The sequence below is a fragment of the Oryctolagus cuniculus genome, chromosome X (genome assembly GCF_051225735.1).
Source record: "Oryctolagus cuniculus isolate XC-2025 breed Fujian yellow rabbit chromosome X, ASM5122573v1, whole genome shotgun sequence".
Classification (NCBI taxonomy): domain Eukaryota; kingdom Metazoa; phylum Chordata; class Mammalia; order Lagomorpha; family Leporidae; genus Oryctolagus; species Oryctolagus cuniculus.
Window position 1 is genome coordinate 27,018,372 of NC_142888.1, and position 21,949 is coordinate 27,040,320.

Genomic DNA, 21,949 nt, shown 5'->3' on the forward strand with positions numbered 1-21,949 from the left:
TTCTCACAAGACTTTCAGGATCAAGAGATCCCTGGCCAAGAAAGAAATGCAAAATAATCCCATTCAGATAAAAACTGGCAATAAAATCAGGTGCAATTTAAGATGAGACATTGGAAAAGAATCAATCTGGGTCTATAATGAATTGCACATGACATGGCACACATATTCATGCCGTATCAAGGTCACTGACATGTCACCACAGCAAGCTGAAAACATCACCAGATTGCTGGCCATTTTTATTGGGAATATAATTTTTCTCTTTGTTTCTATGCTCTGTATTAGTAGGTTGGGTTAATTATAAATATGTGAAACCTTTTGAAAAAAAAACAAGCAATTCAATAGTACTCACAAATGACTTTGTATGTGTGTTTATGATTCAAGTAAAAAAAAAAATTCCCTACTTTTGTTTTACAATTAAAAGACATTTCAGGACCAGCATTGTGGTGTAGGGGGTTAAGTCACTGCCCGTGATGCTGGCATCTCATATGAACACCAGCTTGAGTGCTGGCTGCTCCTCTTCTGATCAAACTCCCTGCTAATGCACCTGGGAAAGCAGCAGAAGATGGCCCAAATACTTGGGTCCCTGCCACCCACATGGGAGATCCAGATGGAATTCCAGTCTCCTGGCTTGGGCTTTGCCCAGCCCCAACCATTGCAAACATTTGGGGATTGAATGAGTGAATGGACAATCTCTCTCTCTCTCTCTCTCTCTCTCTCTCTCTCTCTGACTCTGCCTTTCAAATACAATAAATAAACTTACAAAAGACATTTCCATCAACTTCCCTCTTTGGTCTAACCAAGCTCATTTGGTTCTAATTAGCATAATATTACATGCATTAAAATTGATTAGAAGGTTTCATTTGAAAAATGAAAGGAAGGAAGGAAAAAAAATTAGATTTTGTTCCTCTACTTCTCATTATGTTCTCACAACTTGAAGCCAGGGAGCTGGGTTCATGCAGTCATTAGTTGTGATGTTCAATTTCTGGGCCAGGGGAGCCTATAAGTAAGTTTTAAGTTGGAGTGGTCTTAACTTGGTATTAAGACCTTAAGTGGTTCAAATCAGGCTTTGGAGGATCTATGAGTCCCTAAGATGGCTAAGAGACAACAAATATGAAAGTGCTTTGCAAACTCGAAAGCACATTTCAAAGGCTAAGACATTATTTTCCTAATATTATCATTATCATCAAGTTTAATTGAAGACTTTAGGAACATCCTCTTTGTCCATCCAGATGTCAATGTGGAATAGTGGATAAGTTTAAAGTAGGTAAAGTAGACATAGCATGTACTTACATATTGGACTACTTTGGATACACAAGTACTAGGACAGCTCCCCTAAAATGTTTCTAGCCTAAAGAAAATCCCCCCCCCAAAACCCTCAAATAACAAAATTCAATGAATGAGCATTTAAAAGTATGAATTTCTGAATACTCAATTATTTGACCCAAATATATTTGCACACAGAATCCTTAGAGTGTGTAAGGGGAGAGCACAATTGTTTCTCCCCAAGCTGTAACATCTAAACTGGTTCTTCTCTGGCTTTCCAGTCATGATCCCTGGAGGTACTGCATGTGCATAGTGTGCAAGCAGAATCAAAGAAGGACCAAAATCTGCCCACATGTTCTAGAGAGGTGCCGAATGAACTTTTAATCTAAAATTTCCATTTCGTGGAACAACATAGTGGCCTATGCTTTCAGAGAAACTCAGCAATATATATGTGTGTCTCCATCTTCCCTAAGGATTAGAAAAGATGCTAAATCCATGGAAGGAAAGAGCTGGCCAGCAACACATTTACTTTCTCTGGAGGGAGGCGTTCTGGGGGTAGGTGGTGGTAGAAGAAGAGAGGAGACCCAGTCTACCCACCTTGTCAGTTGTCGGCAAAAAGACTAATGCTATGCACTAGACAGACAAGATCTTATCCCTGCAGTGCCCAACAGAATGTGCCTGGCTAAGAATTACCTATGGTGAACAGAGCCTAGGATCTTTGAGACACGGAGGGTTTCCTGGAGAATGCCATGTAAGCTGTCCAACTGCTGGGGGTATAAAATGGAGATGTTTCAAAACGGAGATGCTCCCCTTGCATGTGGAATCCCACAAAGCTCAGGGAGAGACTTCCTTCATCTAGTCCAGGCCAGAGGTGGATTTCTGATGTGAGACAAAATCACGGGGCAGGAGGAGAGGGGGAAGGGAGCTGCTCTTGATGACTCAGAACTCTCTCTGCTTTAGCTAAGTTTTTTGACTATCTGTATCCTTGAGATTATTTAGTAAAGCTTGACACTAGGTAAGAAGAGCTCTGATTTGTCAGAGTTTGATTTGCTAAGCTGATCCTGTGTGTTAGCTCACTCCATGACTCACCACCCATGAAAGGATAGAGGTAATCACTAATTGGGCTGTACTAAAGACTGAACACAGTGTTATTTTATGCCATGCTTTGCTGCTCCGCTTGAAGCTCAGCCGGTTGGAGAAAAACATTATCATTTGATTACTTGCTATTTCAGAGTCTTCTTATAGTTGGTGTCACTAGAATACTGATGCAACCTGAACTTCCTAACAATGCATCACAGAATCAGAGAGGAGGAGGAGGTTAGAAGTCATCTGATCAAATGCTGGACATCAAAGGAAGAATCTGCATGCCCTTGCTACACGGGTCACTGACTCTCTGCAACAGAGAACACATCTAATAATACTTTCTGAGACCTCCACCCCTCCACACACTGTTTTTTATTATTAGGAAGAAAATTCTAAAATTATGTCTAAACATTTCTTTCTGCACTACTGGCCCCAATGCTATTCTTTGATGGTCCATTCTGAAAAAATTCCTTTTGCAAAATCGTCATTTTAACAGAAAATATAGGTAGATTAAAAAAATCTATAGGTGGCCGGCGCCATGGCTCACTTGGCTAATCCTCATCCTGTGGCGCCGGCACCTTGGGTTCTAGTCCCGGTTGGGGCGCCAGATTCTGTCCCGGTTGCTCTTCTTCTAGTCCAGCTTTCTGCTGTGGCCCAGGAGTGCAGTGGAGGATGGCCCAGGTCCTTGGGCCCTGCACCCGCATGGGAGACCGGGAGGAAGCACCCGGCTCCTGGCTTCAGATTGGTGCAGCACTGGCCGTAGCAGCCATTAGGGGAGTGAACCGACAGAAGGAAGACCTTTCTCTCTGTCTCTCTCTCTCACTGTCTATAACTCTGTCTCTTTCTCTCACTGTCTAACTCTGCCTGTCAAAAAAAAAATCTATAGGCTTTCAGCTTGATATATATGAATATCTACTTTTTTATTTCATAAAACTCAAGGTTGGGGGACACCACAAGTCATTTCACTGTTAGGACATCACCTCTGTTGACTACCATACTGCCAGTCCAGACACCCAGGCCAGTGGCAAAGATAGGCTTGAAGTCAAGGAGAAGCAAAAAGGACGACTGAGCAACAGAGTAAAAGTCGTGCTGTTTTAATAGCAACTTGGCCAGCACATATGCCAGGTACCCCAGTGTTACTCTGATTCAGAAGGGAAAAAAAAAATCATCTTTTACTGAGCGTAACTATATTAAAAAATTCTGGATTTCTGATTTTTCCTTTTTTTATGTTGCTCCTGAAAGATAGCATTATGGGAAAATACAAAAAGTGAGTTGTCTTGAATTCTATAAAAAGTACAAATGAACAATGATCTGCAAAAGCCTGAGTGTTTCATTTAGTCAGACAAAGGAGTATACAACTATCCTGTAAGAAAAATCAAGATCACATAACTGCTTTCAATATTAAATGATACTTTCAAATTTTGAAGCACAAGAAAGAATAAAAATTTCAAATTTTCTTAAGAACTTCAAACAACAGAATTGGGGATTTTAAAAAATCAGAATGTACTTTACAGAACATGGCACAAAAGAAAAGAGGAGAGACATTTAGCCTTGTTCTACCACATACACTTCAGGAGTCTAAAGAAGTAGTTATTGTTAACATATTCATCTATACAAACATACTTGTATATACAAACTTTCATTTGCTTCTGTTTGGACTCGGCAGTGTACAAAAAAAAAAATAAATAAATAAAAAGCAGCTACTTCACATTGAGCATATTCTTCATTCTGTGCTATAGCTATAGTGGCTCCAGCCCTAAGACTGGGTCCTTTGTTCCCCAGCCAGGAGGATGCAGGGCAATGAATCTGAAGACAGTCAAGTCATATTGGGTTCCAAGTTGTATTAAGACAGCTTTTAAGTTGTTTCCAGCTATGTCTGTCTATGACGCTATAATAAAAAGAATGACAAAAGGGAGGAAGTTATAATCACGTAATATAAATGTTTCTCAAGTTATAAAAGTTTTAATAAATCCTAATGTATTTCTGGCTTGAAACCCTTCAATATATTATGGTTGGTGACTGAGGAGGGATGCTGTATCTCATGTATTAAAAATGCAACCCGCTGGAGTGGGTATTTATGATATGATGGAATGCAATCAAAGCAGAAAGCAGCATTACTCTAACCATCTAAGTAAGTGGCCCAGTGTATGCTTGGTTCCTGTGATTCTTTTCATATTTACTTCTTACTTTGAGGCATTAGGACCTTAGAGACACTCTTCTGCTTAGAAACTGGCGACTATTTGATTGGGAGAACATACTGGCCTGAAGCAAATTTATTCAGCAGAAAATGGTGTTTTTTTTTTTTTTCAATTGCTTTGACTGTTCTGTGCTTTTCTTTGATTAGCTGATCACATAACAATTTGCTATCAATAAAAGGCAACATGAAGAACTAATGAAGCACATCTTCCAAAAAAAAAAAAAAATCCCCAACTTGAATTCTACATGGTTCCTGAGCTATCAGATCTTTCCTTGTATAAAAGTCCTCAGAAATGAAAAAGATAGATGTACTAATGTGACAATGTAAACTCATTGTAAGAGATGAATTCCCTGTGCAGTGTTTTGCATTTCTAGTCATATTCTGTTCCACTAATGCATACTAAAACAGATACAAGTGTTCCTATAGCAAAGAGTAGTAGTATGTTCATCACCACTTTGAAGAGAGGCTTCTTTGAGTGATTTGTCATTTCCTTCTTCTACTTCCACCTTTACCTCTGTGGATTAGATATAGATTACATACCTGGCTACAGCTTCACTGTATACAAAACCAGCATCAGCTCGCTTCACAATTTCAAAACACAGATCCGCTCCATCCATACTGTAGAGAAATGTGAAAAAGTATGTGAGAACAGAGGAATTTCAGGTAGACTACACAGAAAGTGGATACGAGGTAACTAAATTATTAGTTGACTACTAGTAAGTATTCAAATTTCTTTCAAAAATAGAAAAATTATAAAAGATATTAGAATCATCTTAACAGTAAAAATCTGCAGGGAAATATACAGGAAGTGCAAGCAAATGGTAGTATCAAATAACACAAGGTATAGAAAATTGACTACAAATTTTCTTTAGGTTATCATAATAACAAGTCTTAGAAAAGAGGCTGGGGGCATATTTTAAAGTCAAATTCCAAAACTGTCTATATCTAGTCACATAAGGTAATATGAACAAAATATAATGATTATAAAACTTTTTGCAAAAAAATTTGCTCTAGTCTCACCATTAAATGGGAAATTCAAGCTCTATACTGTGGATTTTAAAAATGAACTAATTTAAATAGACTTTTGCTTATACTTCCGTTACCAACGTTAATTCTTAACAAATACATTCCAACATATTGAAGTGTTGGTGACACAGTGTCACTATCTTGCCCTAAAACTTACAATGGTTTTCAATTTTAGCAGACAGGTGAAGCCTCTTGTCTTGGCCACACCTCACTTTTACCTGCCTTGCTTAGATATTTCAAGAAAGCTTGGTTCTGGAGGCAAACCAGTCCTTATTACTCCCTGAATATGTCATTATTTATTCATTTATTTTGCCACAAGTTTGTACAGACATTGCTTCTCATATTCAAAACCGACCTCAATTCAATATTCCATTCTAATCTCACTTTCCCAGGATGCTCCCTCAATGAAGCCAAATTAATGCATTTCCTTGCTTTAAATCTTTAAAAACTCTATACAGTCCATATCATAACAGTTAGTACTTTCATACATGTAGACACATACACACAATACAAAAATACAGGTATCTATGTAAACCTGAGACTTCTGCCAGGGCATTACATATATTAGTGACATTATTCAAATATTAATAGCTAACATTTTCATAATGCTTTAAGGCTTATAAAATGTTTTCATGTCCAGTATCTTATTCATTCATTTATTCAGTAGCTCAATCTCCAATATAACTGCTGCAAGAATTATATTGAGGAAATAGAACTTCTAGAAAGGTTAATAAAAGAACTAACTTAGCTAGCATGCCTCATGGGAAGCACTCCTTAACTGTATCTCCCTTCATATATACAACTAACCCACAAGGCCAACATCATTCTCTTTCTTAAATAATTTGTCTACGTGAGTGGAAAAGCAGGTAACAGGGACAGGATTCAAATCTCTAGCCATGTTCAGTGCTCTTGCCGTTGACTACAGCTTTACCTATGGGGTGTGCAGGGAACAAACTGCACAGATTCATGCCTTATGGTAATTCAACAATAAAGTCCTAAAGAACAAAAATAGCTTATACTTTCAGTATACCACTCACTCAATACCCAACAGAAGACTGACCACACAAGAGATATTTAATGAACAGTTGATTCTATTATTTGGATTTTAGTATGATTTTATGTCAGTGAAAATACTTTCTCCTTTACACAGGTTTTAAATTTTTTAAGTAGTTTCCATTTCATATCTGATGAACAATTTCCAATATTGAGTAGGAGTCTTCTTCAAAATAAGATTCATGATGGCCTAAGCTGGTCCACAGTATGGCAGCAATCATTTCCCACTGTCATAAAGAAAGCCCAGAGAACGTGATCATGCATTTTTGTGAACAACTCTGATCATCTGCTACCAGCAGAGCTGCTAGGTCAAGGGGTATATACAATAACACTTTGTCTACTCATACTGCCAGGAAAATTCTAACAATTTATACTCTCACTACAGAGTGTAGATGTGTCTCTTCCTCTACCTTGCCCCCACTCCGATGACTATTCTTTTTCATCTTTGCCAATCAGATACCAGGGAAGAAGTCATTCATTCACGATTGTTTTAATGTGCATTTCCTTGATTCCTGGAAAGGCTGAATATTTCTCACTTCTTTGTACTGCAGGGAGGAAAATAAGTGCTATTTGTAAAACTGGCTGCAGTTTAAGATGGTTAGTTGATCTATAAAGACTAAAAACATCACAAGGTAAAGGAATAAATTTTCTTTAGGTGTTTTCCTTTTTAATTGTGAAATGGGAATTGAAGTACTGTACAACTTAGGTAAGAGAGGAGTTAGGCAAAGGAGAGAGCAAAACTGATTGCATAATAAAACAGTAAGAATTTGGGAGCTGTTTTGAGAGATTTTTAGAGGGAACTGGAAGGGAAGAGGTAACAGGGGCTGGTGGGGGCAAGTGCTCTGTGCTACAATGACCAGCATGAATCAATCCAATTTGGTCATATCTGAAATAGTAGTAGGTGAAATGACAATCTCTACAAATATGCATACATACATGTTGTATTTGTAGGTTTCTACTCTATTCTACCGACCTATTAATTCCTGCACCTAGTACTATGCTACTTTAAATTCTGTAGAAATATATATTTTAATATTTGGCAAAACAAATGTCATCTCACTATTCTTTGTCATCATTTTTTTAACTTTTTCTCCCAACTGAACTTTAAAATCATCTTGTCAAACTCTAAAGAATTATTTTTTGACTCTGATGGCATTATATTTATATATTAACTTATAGAAATTAACATTTTTCTAATATTTTCATTCATGAACATGCTATGCCTCTCTTTCCTTTCATGTCTCTAAATTAGTTTTCAGGTTTTCTTTATATTGGTTCAAATACTGATTATTAGATATTTTACATAATATTTGCTATTATAAATAGGATCTTTTTAAAAAAGATTTATTTATTTGAAAGTGAAAGAGTGTGAGAAAGTGAAAGAGAGAGAGATCTTCCAACTGCTGGCTCACTCCCCAAGTGGCTGCAAAGGCCAGTGCTGAGCCAAGCCTAAGGAAGCCAGGAACTCCACTGGGTCTACCACGTGCATGGCAGGAAACCAAGTACTCGCTACTTTTCCCAGGCCATTGTCGCTCCCCTATTCGCGGAGGAACGACACTGGACCCTGCACTGTTCTTTTGTCTGCTCGGCCCTTCCCGGGTTTGCTGTCGTTCCCTCACTCGCGGAGGAACGACGCCATCCCGGGTTAGCTGCCGGCCCCCGCCGCTTTCCCCACTTCCCCGGAGGAGTGGCACACCGCCGGCCGGCTCTCTCGGGGGGGGGGGGGGGGGGCTGCTCAGATGTTGGTCAGATGTTCCCCGGTGAATGTTGTCTCTCTCCTCCTTTAAAGTCCTCTTCCACCAATCCATGCTCTGCTGCCCACATGCCAAGCACGCTGCTCTCCTTCAATCAGGAGCAGGATCAGCTCCTGCAGCTTATCAGTCAAACTGATGAGGCAGCTGCGTAGAGGTTGTTTGCTCCCTCTCAGCGCCATATTGTGGGAGAGCAGATGCATAGAATAAGTCTTAATTCCAGTAACTTAGTCTAGTCTCAGTTGCTCCCCACAGCCATAGGCAGGGAGTTGGCTCAGAACTGGAGCAGCTGGGACAAGAACAATTCTCAAGGTGTCTCAGCTGGTAGCTTAACCTGCTACACTACAATGCAAGCCCCTATAAATGGGATCTTTTGACCATTATATATATATTTTAATCCAACAATTCCTAAGCAGGTATACCAAATAAAATCACATGTATGAATTTTTAAATATGTAAACATGTTCTTTGAAGGATAATTCTGCAAGAAAGTCATCACTGCGAGAGTACTGTTCTATTATTATAGCTATTTGATTATTTATAACATTATTTGATATTAAAGTAAAAGACGTGATCCATTAATTTTAAATTTCATGATACAGAAACAAAAACTAAAATACTGTTTATGTAAATTTCACTCATCACAGAACTTTAAAATATACATATTCATAAAACAATCCCAATAACCTTGTGCATTTTGAACAAAACTGGTAACCCCATTCTTTGATAAACTTATTTGATAATATAATGATTCTACAAACAATGATAAGGTTTCTTTTATTGCTTTCTTCTTTGGCTTTCCATCTTGGGGTGCTTTTGGGGTTGTAAAGAACCTTCAGATAACATGCTCTGAATTTTCCCAGTTTGCTCTATTTTGAGGGAGTGAGATGAGAAGAAGAAATCCTTTTTAATGAAGAGGATGGGGAGAGTTTCAACACTGCACAGAGGAAGAAACCATGGGAGCTTTACTCAGATTTGTCAAAAATGGTGGGATTATAAATGAGCTGACTCCCCCACCCTTTTGTCTATCTGACTTTAAAAAGTCTTCATAATAAGCATGCATTATTTCTATAATTAAATAAATTATCCAAAACCAAATACAGCAAATAAACAAGACCAGATCATAGGTCTAGAGGCACAAGGCATGAAGAGCTGCTGTACACTGAAGGGGATCAGAATATGCCAGCCCAAAACATGTGACTTTAGTAGAAGGATTATTTTAAGATGAAGGCAGAAACTTATGTGTTATGATTTCACATCAATGTCAAATTGCTATAGCAGTTTTTAAATGCTTACTCTCAGTTTCTATACCTATGTCATCACAGACCAGTAACAGATGGTAGATTGGTGCTCATGTGAACTATTCTTTGAAGAACACGGTTGTAAGGGACAGACCAAATCTGGATTTCTCTGAAAATAACAAAAACAGCTACAGAAATGCTTTAAAGAATGAAAACATACTTAGGACCAGGAAAGTGTTAGAGCTTAAAGAAGTGAGCAACTCTGGAGGTAAGGAGAATGTTACAGAAAGGTGGCAGCTGCTGGGGAGGTGCAGTTAGATGGATGTTGACAGAGCACAGCTACTTTTGCACCAGGGTGACCGGATGTGAGAAACACAGCTACTCTCTTGGGAGAACTCTGGAGAGTCTGCCCAAGGCTAAGGCCCTTATTAATCAAAGGAGAAATCATAATGATCAGAAAATACTTGTAACAATGATAATAAAGAGTAATATCAAAACTCATGCAGGATGCGCGCTCTCTCTCTCTCACACACACACACACCCACCCACCCACCCTTGGAGTTGGAGAAACTTTTCTTGAATCAGGAAATCCATTGTTGATAGAAAAGTACATCAATACCAATGTTTCTGAGGGTAATTTTGTAGTGTTTGACAAAAGTCTTAAGGATGTTCAGGTCCTAGGGGGCCAGCGCTGTAGGCTAAGCCTCCACCTGTGGGGAAAGCATCCCATACGGGTAGCTGGATCAAGTCACGGCTGTTCCACTTCTGATCTGGCTCCCTGCTAATGGCCTGGGAAAGCAGTGGAAGATGGCCCAAGTGCTTAGGCCCCTGTACCCATTTGGGAGACCCAGAAGCTCCTGGCTTCAGCTCAGCTCAGCTCTGGCTGTTGAGGCCATTTGGGGAGTGAACCAGTGGATAGAAGACCTTTTTCTCTGTCTCTCCTTGTAACTCTACCTCTCAAATAAAATAAATCTTTAAAAAATTATCTTTTAATTCAATTCTTCCAGGAACTTTTGATGTGGTCTTGTATGTGTCTGTATGTGCTCTGATAAGTTTCTAGATATCAAAACAAGGTGCATAAGCCTATGTTTCAAATTCTTTGGTTTTATTTTTCACTTTAAAAAGTGAGCAGGTACTTCACTTATCATACTGAATCAGTTCTAAATGTAAAAAAAAAAGTAAAAATACCCCTTTCAGAATGCAGCCAAAACAATACTTAGAAAGCAGCCTATCTATGTAAGATAGAAATAATCTTACTTTGCTGTCATAAATAATTAAAGCTAGAACTTACTGAGTGCTTACTCTGTGACAGCCATTTTCTAAGTGCTTTGCATGCATTTAGTTAATGGCTATAAGGAGTCTATGAGGTAGGAATTACAACCATCCCTATTTTATTTATGAGAAACCCGAGAAACAGCAAAAGTTAAATAACTTGCTGAAGAGATCATAGAGCTTGTAAGTGGTAGAGCCAGGATTCACACCCAGGCAGCCTGATGTGAGAATACATGCATCATCCCGTCCCCAAACGCTCAGTTACAAAGAGAGAAACTTCCTAACTTCTGCTCAAGGCTTTCAGTCACTTCATGGAAGACGAGAGATTACAACTAAGTAGGTGAAATCCTGTATAACAAATCCATTTTCATGCCTATTAAGGGGGTCACAGGCTCCAGAAGCACCTAATTAATGAGCTCCTTCTCCCAGATGAAACATATGAATATTCTATTCTTGATGCGGTTTCAATGAATTCTGTATATTTAATTCTGTATATTTAACAAGTTGGTGGGTAAATGTTATAATCCTTGCATATACAAAACAGTCTCCACTGATTTATTTTGGAAAAGAACTTTATTCTGTTTATTTTTTTCTAATACAGGGCTTTGCTTGTAAAACTCTTTTTATGTCTACACAAGTATCCCATAACCACTACCTTTCCCCAATACTTTCACTCTCTTTATGGCCCTGACCAGGATATCCTCTCTCCACTCTTCCACCTGTCTGACTCCTACACTGACATGGAAGTCCTTCACCAACTTCCTACAAGATTACCTGACTGTTCTAGCTCTCAACTGTGTCCTCTACTAAACTTGCTGGGCCTTAAAAATCCGTGATTCTCTATGGGTATTTAGGCCTACACTGCCAGTTATCATTATTCATTTCATGTGGAGGCACCTGCTTGGTCGGTAAAATCTAACTATAGAAACCTGGGGATTAAACAGGTTTTATTCTTCACCATAAGTATCTCACATGCTGATGCATATTTACAAATACTGGTTGGTGGTGAATGGAGTCATACACACATAACCTCTTGTATCCCCTCCCCCAAACTACTCTGTATTTGGTGGGGGGAAGAGGAGATTTAGTTTTATTCAGTGTGTATTTACTGAGCATCTACTATGTATAGAGGCTAGAAAGTCCAGTTACATGAAGATCCTACCTTCTAAGAGCCTACATTACAGAAGGGGAGATAAAGAAAAAAAGGTAAAAAAAGAAAAACATAATAGATGAAAGAAGAGTGCATACTGGAGTTTTGATGGAAGGAGGTGGCTACTGAAAAAGAGTAGGGGGAGCAGTGGTAGTTAAGAGGAGAGCAGCATTTGTCATCTTTGACAAACCAACATAATAAGCTCTGCATTGCTATAAAATGCATCAGTATGGCAGGCAGTTTTGGGGTTGGTTGGGGAAATGTCTGAAGTGCTATAATGTGAACTAAGCTCTCCTCTCCCACCTATACCATAGCTGGATACAATCACATTCCTTCACTATGAACCTGGCAGGCACCAGAGAGGTACTTAAACAGGAGTGTTAACTATAACATGCAAGCAGGCAGAAACATTCAACTCTTCAGTGGGGAAAGGGGGTATTCTCTGTAATGGGAACTTAACTACTTAATAAAGCAATTCTGCTATAGTGTTAAAGATATTAAAATGATTGAGTATATCCCCAACTGCCTATTTACCAATTTGATTTCTTTTTGTGGGAACTTTTTATTCCTATCCTTGCCCATTTGTACATGAGGCTTAATATCTCCCTCTTCATCGGAGTGAACTCTTTTTATCAATGTTCAAGAGAATGTAACCCTTTTATGTCAATATTGAAGCAAATTAATTTTATAGTGTTCTCAATTTTTGTTAAATCTATTGATGTTTCCCTTTGTGAATTCCAGGCTTTTGAAGTTTCAAAAGTCCTCCAAAGATCTGTTAAATAATTTTAGTTTTTACTAGCTTTCCTATGATTTGATTAGCTTATATAAACTATTTTATCTGTAGTTTTCTTGGTGTGTGTGTGTGTGTGTGTGTGTGTGTGTTGAGGGAGTGGATGTAAATTTACTTATGAATTGCTAACTAGTTTTCCTAACCCTATTTAAAAAATCCTTTTTCTCACTATATTTACTGAACTTTATCATATGTACTGCTAGAAGGATTTCTATTAAAGAGGAATGCCTGTTACTGTCTGGCTGGCAGTTGTGTTTTTTTCCTATATATTTTCATTTCTTTATTTGAAAGGCAGAGTAACAGAGAAAGAGGGAGAGACAGAAAGATAGACCTTCCAACTGTTGGTTCACTCCCCAAATGGCTGCAACAGCTGCAGTTGGACCAGGTTGAACCATGGAGCCCAGAACTCCATCCTGGCCTCCCATTGTGGGTTGCAGGGACCCAAGTATTTGGACCATCATCTGCTGCCTTCCAAGGTACATTAGCAGGAAACTGGATTGGAAGTGGAGTAGCTAGGACTCAGAACCAGCACTCAGATATAGGATGTGAGCATTGCAAACAGTGGTGTAACTATGCAACCATGCCTCTCCCCTATCTGTATCCTAAAGGAATCTCATGCCAACACATGGCCACTGGTAGTTTTAATGGTCTGAATGTTTAGTAGTGCCTAAAAAGACCTCTCTGGTGGGTGCTGCAGATTAGGTAATGTACACATAGATTTATTCTTTTGCACCAAAAGAAACTATTCTTTTAATTCCATTTTCCATGAACTTTTTGAACTCCCTTTGTACACAATCCATTCATATTTCAAATACCCTGCACATACATAGCCTGAAGATAACTTTATATCTTTTTATTGCACCTGCATTTTGACCATAACCCATCACATGAGGTCAGGTATGGAATTTGCTACTTGTGATATCTTCTTGGAGCTCAAAAACTGTTGGCTTTTGGAATTTCAGATTAGGGATGCTCAAACTGTATATCAATCTTACAAATATGTCCTAATTCTCCACTTTGACAACAAGGTAAGATCTTGAGGATCTGGAAGGTGAGGTTCTTTAAGAGTTCTTGGATTAGTCAGAGTTCCTCTCATCAGAACATAGCATCTTAGACTCAGGCCCTTGGCCTTTCTTCTTTTTTCCCCCACTCCCAGCTCCATCCCTAATCTTACAGTAAGCCTTCCTAGGCCATGGTTGCTATCCCAACGTATAAGAGGAGCCTGTCCACTCACATACTTCATAGCTGCTTAATAAGGCTACTCCTTCCCAACCTAAGAGAAAATCAACTCTGGCTGATTTAAGCAAAAAAGGAGTTTATTAACAGGATACTGCATTGCTCACAGAATAGTAGGGAGGTCTCTAAAACCACAACTGGTGTTACAGTCAGGAACCAAACCCCACACTGATTTGATGAGGACGCCACTATTGTTGTCCCACATAGCTGCTGGAGCTTATAGCGCTGTGCCTGCACCCTGAGAATCACTATTACAACTCTCCTAGTAATTGTACTTCTACCTGAGAGGCCTATGTGTTGCATATGACATCATGAGTGTATATGACTGACTCATGAAACCTGTCACATGCCCATATCCTAACTGCGAAGGTAAACAAATTATGGCATTTTTGGCTTCTGTAGTGGAAGGCAGGCTTTGTTGCCCATCAAGACTTTTAACATAAGGGATGTTCCCAATATTGGAAGAGGATTCAGATGTTAGGACACACAAAATCAATGAGAAACAGCCCCTACACACTGGTTCTAAACTCTAGTCTGTATTTTATTGCCTGGTGAACCTGGAACATGATACTTAAACTTTCTGGGTTGACAATGACTTCTCCATCAAAAGATAGGATTTGGCTTAGTAATCTTTAAGACCTTTTTCATATCCCACAGAAATCTGTCTCTATGAAAAAAGATTGTCTTTAAAGATTTTTGGCATTGTGGCTCATTGGGTTTAGCCACTGCTTATGACATCAGCAGCCCCTATAGAGTGCCTATTGAGTCCTGCTGTTCACTTCTGACCCAGCTTCCTGCTATGTACCCGGGAAGGCCATGGAGGATATCCCAAGTGCTTGGGCCACTGCCACCCACGTAGGAGACTAACATGGGGTTCTTGGATCCTGGCTTCAGCCTGGCCCTGATCTGGCTGTTGCAGCCATTTGGGGAGTGGACCAGTGGATGAAAGAAATCTCAATCAATCTCTTTCTCTCTCTTTTCCACTCTCTTTCTCTGTCCCCCTTTCTTTACCTCTCTCTCTGACACTTCTTCAAATAAATAAATCGTTAGAAAATTGAAATGTGGCTCAAGATAGTTTATCATGTTTTAAAAAACAAGGATTGATCTGCTATCCGTGCAGATATCCAAGATTGACTTGTCATAATTTCCGAGGTCATATATTTATCACTCTTTTCTCGACATGTTTTCTGTCCAATTGTTTAAAGGGCCTAAAGCTCTTGATCTCTGTTCAATGTAGTTTGACAATGGTGCCTCCTAGTGGATGAGGTAACTCTAGTAATGAGGGATTGCAAAAGATTCTAAAACCCAGGCAGAAGGCGATTGGATTCATTGTTTATTATAGCAAAGCTCTCTGCATAGTTTTCTGAAATTCCCAGCAAAAAGGTAGACAGATGAGAGCAACTACCTTATTCTATTCTACCATGTAGGAATTTTAGTATTAGTCTTCAGTGTTTTTACTACCCTTGCTGCTAAACACCCACCTCCCCAAACTCTAACATTAAATTGAGATGGAGAGACCTCCAAAAATAAATCAAGATGAGTCACATCACAGAATCTTAGAACTGGAAGTTTAATTAAAAGAAGCTGTTTTAGGGGTAGACGTTTACTGCAGTGGCTAAGTCATAGCTTGGGACACCGGCATCCCACATTCGAGCACCTGGTTTGAGTTCTGGCTACTCTGCTTCTGATCCAGCTTCCTGCTAATATGCATCATGGGAGGAAGCAGATGATGGTTCAAGCAGTTGAGCCCCTGCCACCCATGTAGGAGACCCAGAGGGAGCTCTACTTAGGTTCCTGGTTTCAGCCTGGTCCAGCTCTGCCTGTTGTGGGTGTTTGGGAGAGTGAATCTGCAGATGGAAGATCTCACTCTTTTAAATAAATTAATGACTCAATCAATTAAAAAGGACTTACTTTAGGTTGATAGCTAATTAATTGGACCAAAACCCCAGTCTCTTGATTCTCAGCCCATGGTACAACTCCACACGTCCTGCTCACCTTTTTGAAAGAGGAGCTTTGTCCTTGTCCTAACATGGAACTATGGGGATATTGAGAAGATGGTATGTATTACAAATCCTCACAAATTATTTCCCAATGACCAGGAGACAGACAAGTTATCACGGTGCTAGGTAGAAACTGAGTTTCTAAGCTACCATTGTTTTCATACTCAAAATGAAGTCTGTAGAATTCAACTGAGACACTATTTACTAAATAAAAGGCCCCAGTTATGTTTGTATGAGACAGTGCAAAGGCATAGGTCCTTGAACTTCTCCCTCTTTTCTACCCATCCCTCTCCACACAAATCTTTTACCTTCATTGCTTCAATAAATAATTGTCATGCAAATACCTTACATATAATTCTTTATAGGATATATTAGTTTAGCTGGACTGAATACTTTTTAAATTTTCTTAGACTTTTGATCTAGTCTCTCTTATTTTAAATGTTTATTTATTTGAAAAGCAGAGAGACAGAGAGAGGGAGAGGGAGAGGGAGAGGGAGGGGGGAGAGAGGGAGCGAGGGAGGAAGAGAAGGAGGGGAAGAACAGAGAAGAGAGAGGGAGAGAGCAAATGAATCTGTCATCCACTGGTTCACTCCCCAAATGGTCACAACAGGTAGGGCTAGGCTGAAACTAGGAACCAGGAACTTCATCCAGGTCTCCCACATGGGTGACAGGGGCTCAAGTACTTGGGCCATCATCCTCCACTTTTCCAGGCACATTAGCACGGAGCTGGATCAGAAGCGGAACAGCTTGAACTTGAACCAGTACTGCAATATGGGATGCATCACGAGTAGATGATTAACCTGCCGAATTACAACACTGGCCCTTGCTTATTTTTGCTGGTGTTGGAGCTGAGTTGGAACCTCTGCTACCACAAACCAAATCAATCATCATCATTGCATCAGTTCACTTTCTATCCTGCCTAAGTTCTTCCCAGTTTCTCTCGAGTTCTTCTCTACATTTTTCTCAATAGAAATAAGTCCTCTCTCTTGCTTCATTCAGAGGCAGGTTCATCAGTACAGTTCTTGCCCATAGTAATGTTCAGTAACACTCCTGGCCTTTAAGAGAGTGAGCACCCTTCAATTCAAATGAGGTAGATGTGAAAGTCACAACAGGTGCCTTCCAGCTGCTAATGGAATTCAAAGATTTAGGGTCGTTTTGTGACAGTTTCACTTCTGGAATATCTTCTGTTTATCTGCTTCACATAACTCCTAAAGAACTGTAAATAAACGTGCTAGCCCTAATGTGGCCTGCCATGTGAGGAAGGTAATGCTAATTTGGAGAATGATCGCATCTTGAGCAAACACACTGGGGATTATAATGTCATCATGGAGCTGATTATTAGTTTTCAGTTTTCATTTTGCTGCCATTGCACTCTAAAATCAAACTAGCTGATGTTATTCTTTCTTCTAGGCAAGTTCCAGGCTAAAATGAAAATGTTAACGTTGGTATTTATAAAACTATAGAAGTACAGATATACACAAAAGCATAAATGTAAACACAGGTATCTGCCCACGATTGAATTGTTCCAACTTAGCAAGAAAAATGGAACCATTACTGTTTTCCTACAAGAATATCCCATATGTCTGTGAAGTAGTTCCACATTGTAGATCTTACTAAGAAAAAAACAGGAGTTTCTGAATGTGCAAACAACATCATGACCAATTTGCAAACAGCAACAAAACTCTTAACATGGATAAATAAAAGCTAGCAGTTACCTAATCCAATCCTCTGAGTATTACAGGCAGACACAGATACTGAGATTTATTATCCTTATAGACTATGATTTTTATATCATTCACATCTCTGGGATTAAGATATTGAAGTTTTCTGTTAAATGCAGGTACATTAATAGAAAATAGCAAAGATTTATTGAGCATTTAACTCTATGCCAAGCACTATTTTAAGTGTTTTGCAAGTAATAACATAATAACTTATTTAATTCTCCCAACAGCACTGGGAGACAGGTACTATTTTGCAGATGAGAAAATTAAGACCAATGTTATATAACTTGTATAAGGTCAAACAAAGTAACAGAACCAGGATTTGAATCTAGATAATCTGGCTCCAGGGTCTTGAGCTTCTAATTTCTACTACTGAGATTCTATAGTAAATAGGATTTATGACAAAGACAATGAAGATGACTGTAAGACCACCTAGTGCTGTGATTATCAGAGTACCTCAACATTTCATATCATTCTCACAAGTTGGTAAGTTAGAAAGTTAGGTACCAAGAGGTAAAATGGGCCTTTTGCTAATGGTAGTGACTTGTAAACTCTTATCTCTAGTCCAGATTCTTCTTCTGGGGGCCAGACTCACATAGGTAGCTCATATTGGACATCTACAGGTAAGTGTCCTATAATCACCACAAACTGATTTTCTTTGCCACATCTCATTTCTACCTGAGGGGATGATGCTTCTTCAATTTGGGAAAAGTTTTGGCTTTTGTCTCTTGGAGTAGGCCTCTCCTCTTCATCACTTCCTCTATGCTCTACTTCTAGAATTCCTGCTTATGTACACTGGCTAGTCTCTATCTGGCCTCCATGACTCAGCTTTTCTTCCATACTTGCCATCTCTATCGAACTGTGCTTTGTTCTATAATGGTTCTTTAATACTGTCTTTCAACTTTGCCATATTGATTCCAAAGACAGACAAGCAGACACATAGGCATACACACTCTCTCTCAAGCATTTTTCAACATGTTACAGAACAGGCTCTTGTTTTATGGGTGTTACTCCTTTCCGTTGCCTTTCTGAGGACTTTAAAGGCCCAGATTTTTTTATTACTTATATTTCCTTTAGAACAAATTTCCTATGTGTTGAGTTTGTTTCAGGATGTTATATTTTCCTATGTGCTTTGAAATTTTATTTTGAACACTAATCTTAAGTAGGGATTTCTTGTTTTTCTCTTTTCTGTTCCCTTGAGCTATCCTTTCACATATGATGGTCAGAGGTTTTCTCAGCCACTGTTCCAGGCTGAGTTTCTTTGTCCTACTTCTTGATTCCATGCATGGAACGGGCCTTTAAAGTCCTCAAAAAGATGAAGGGAAGGAGACTAACCAACAGATATGCCATAATAATAGCAAGTAGTGTTGGTGCCACATTGAGTTCCCTTCCCTGTAGGGGCTTTCACCTTGTCCAGAATTCTTTCCTGACATTCCTTTCAACCATCTACTATCATTTTCACAATGAATTTGGGAGTCTCTATAATGCACACATCGGATTATATTATTACCTCAGTAAAATTATTTCAATGCGCTCTACACCTTAAAGTCGAATTGAAGGTCACCCATGAGAAAGGGTTTCCTATCTGAGTAGCATCCTTGTGACTCTATCCTTTACCTGGCCCAGTTCCTCCTATCATTACTTGCTATTATTATAGTTATCTGTTGGTTAGTCTCTTCTACTTGAATGTAAGTTTCATTAAGGGATGGAGTTGGAATTATTCACTGTTTAACCTTGAGCACTTAGAACAATAATGTTTGTTGAATGGATGGATTAAAATCCCTAACATGGTGTCAAAAAAGAAAACCCTAGACATAGCAGAGCAATTAAGAATGATGGCATGGGGCTGGCGCTGTGGCACAATGGGTTAAAGCCCTGGCCTGAAGCGCCAGCATCCCTATGGGCACCGATTCCAGTCCCGGCTGCTCCTCTTCCAATCCAGCTCTCTGCTATGGCCTGGGAAAGCACTAGCAGATGGCCCAAGACCTTGGGCCCCTGCACCCATGTGGGAGACCCGGAAGAAACTCCTGGCTCCTGGCTTTGGATCAGTGCAGCTCCAGCTGTTGCGACCATCTGAGGAGTGAACCAGTGGATGGAAACCTTTCTTTCTGTCTCTACCTCTCTCTGTAACTCTGTCTTTCAAATCAATAACATAAATCTAAAAAAAAAAAAGAATGATGGCACTAAAGTCAAACTGCCCAAGTTAGAACCCTGGCTACAGCTCACCAGCTTTGTGACCTTGAGTGAGTCATAAGCTTCTAAACTTCAGTTTCCTCATCTGTAAAATGGGCACGACAATTAAGTTTATCGTTGCTGACAAGAATAGACTAATCAGAAAGTATAAAGTGTAGCATGTAGTTGCACACATTACCGGTGATTTTATTATTACATGTCCAAACTAATTCCCTGTCATTCTCTTATCTTGTACCTTGCTCTGAAGTAATAGCCTGCCATTATTAAAAGTATCCCAACCACATAAGATGATTCAGATTTCTGGCTACTCCGCATGCTCCTTGACATCATTTGCTATCCATACTCTATTAATTCTCCCATTTAGAACCCCAGCCTATGCATGGAAAAAGCAGTGGACTTTTATTTGCCACTGGTTGGACATGGGACAGATCTCTGATTCAAAAGAAGTTTATCCATAGGAGGTCAGATCAACAATTTAGAATACTCAATTCTAGAAAAGAAGAGGAAGAGGTTGGCATTTGGTATGGCAGTTAAGACACTGCCTGGGACAATTGCAGTCCATACCAAAGTGCCTGGTTTGAGTCCTGGCTACTCTGCTTCTGATCCAGTTTCCTGCTAATATGAATCCTAGGAGGAAATAGGTGATGACTCAAGTACTTGGATCACTGCTACCTACGTGGGAGACCTGGATTGAGTCCTGGGCTCCTGGCTTTGGCATGGGTCAGCTCTGGCTGTTGCAGGCATTTGGGGAGTAAACCAGTGGATAAAAGATCTATCAGTTGTGTGTGTATCTCTCTGTCTCTCTGCCCTTTTAAATAAAATGAAAATCAATAAAAAAATTTTTAACAAACAGAAAAGAGCGGGAAAACTGAGACTGTCCGATAAATTAATTTACTAATTTATTCATATTTTCTCTGTCTCTGGAATGTGAACTAAGAGAAGTAGAAAGAAACTACATAGGCATGAAGGTCATGCAGATTTGGGAACTGAGGAGTCTGCTTTAGGGCCCTGTGTAAGCACTGAAATAAACAAGGAAAGCTAATCTTTCCAGAGTAAAGAAAATGCAAGACCCCCAAGGAAAGGAGGGGATAATAACTTCAGTTCCCCAGGTTTTTTTTTTTTTTTTTTTTTTGCTAGCTTCTATGATGTCTGGCTTCATTCTGTTTTCTTTCTAGTTAATTGAAATTGCTGGATCTTTTAAAGAGTATTTTTGAACTATTTTTTTTAAAAAAGATTTATTTATGTACTTGAAAGGCAGAGTTACAGAGAGGGAGGGATAGAGGGAGAGGGAGAGAGGGAGGGAAGGGGGAGAGGGAGAGAGGGAGGGAAGGGGGAGAGACCTCTTTCATACACTGGCTTGCTCCCCAAATGACCACAATAGACAGGGCTGGGCCAGGCAGAAGCCAGGAACCTGGAACTCCATCCAGACTTCCCAATCTGGTGGCAGTCACCCAGGCACCTGGACCATCACCTGCTGCTTTCCCAGGCACATTAGCAAGGAGTTGGATTAGAAGTGGAGCAGCCTGGACTCAAATCAGCAATCATATGGGATGTCAGCACTGCATGCAGAAAGTTAACCCATGTGCCTCAACACCAGTCCATGAGATTTCTCTATCTTTACATCTGTACTCCTTTGGCAGACATCTTTGCTCTACTACTTGGCAAACTCCCAGATACCCCTTTAAGTCTCAGTATCACCTGCTCTATGATAGTTCTTTCTTTTCCTCCCCTTCTCCCTGCATTGTAATTCTTTTTATGTCTAGCTATTTCTGTCTTGAGCTTCCAGCCACATCTCATAGATAATAGGCTTTAAGAAACAAAATTACTCAATAGATGAAGTTGGTATCAGAGCTAGGGCAATAGTACAGATCTCTATGTTTGTCCTTTAATATTCTTTCAATCAGTATGACCTTCACTAAGGAAATGAGATACCAGACAGAGATACCAAACAGGAGCACAGAGGTAATCAATAG

The 21,949-nt window shown here is 39.5% G+C and overlaps 1 protein-coding gene across 16 annotated transcripts in view; it reads right to left on the reverse strand.

Moving 5' to 3' along the window:
• The window catches only part of CASK (calcium/calmodulin dependent serine protein kinase), a 366,640-nt gene that overhangs the window by 179,097 nt on the left and 165,594 nt on the right, over positions 1–21,949 (reverse strand). For all 16 annotated transcript variants that reach the window (XM_089324399.1, XM_089324403.1, XM_089324402.1 and 13 more), the window contains exon 4: positions 5,084–5,161. In XM_089324399.1, coding sequence (XP_089180525.1) covers positions 5,084–5,161 — 78 coding nt within the window. The remainder of the gene's footprint in view (positions 1–5,083; positions 5,162–21,949) is intronic.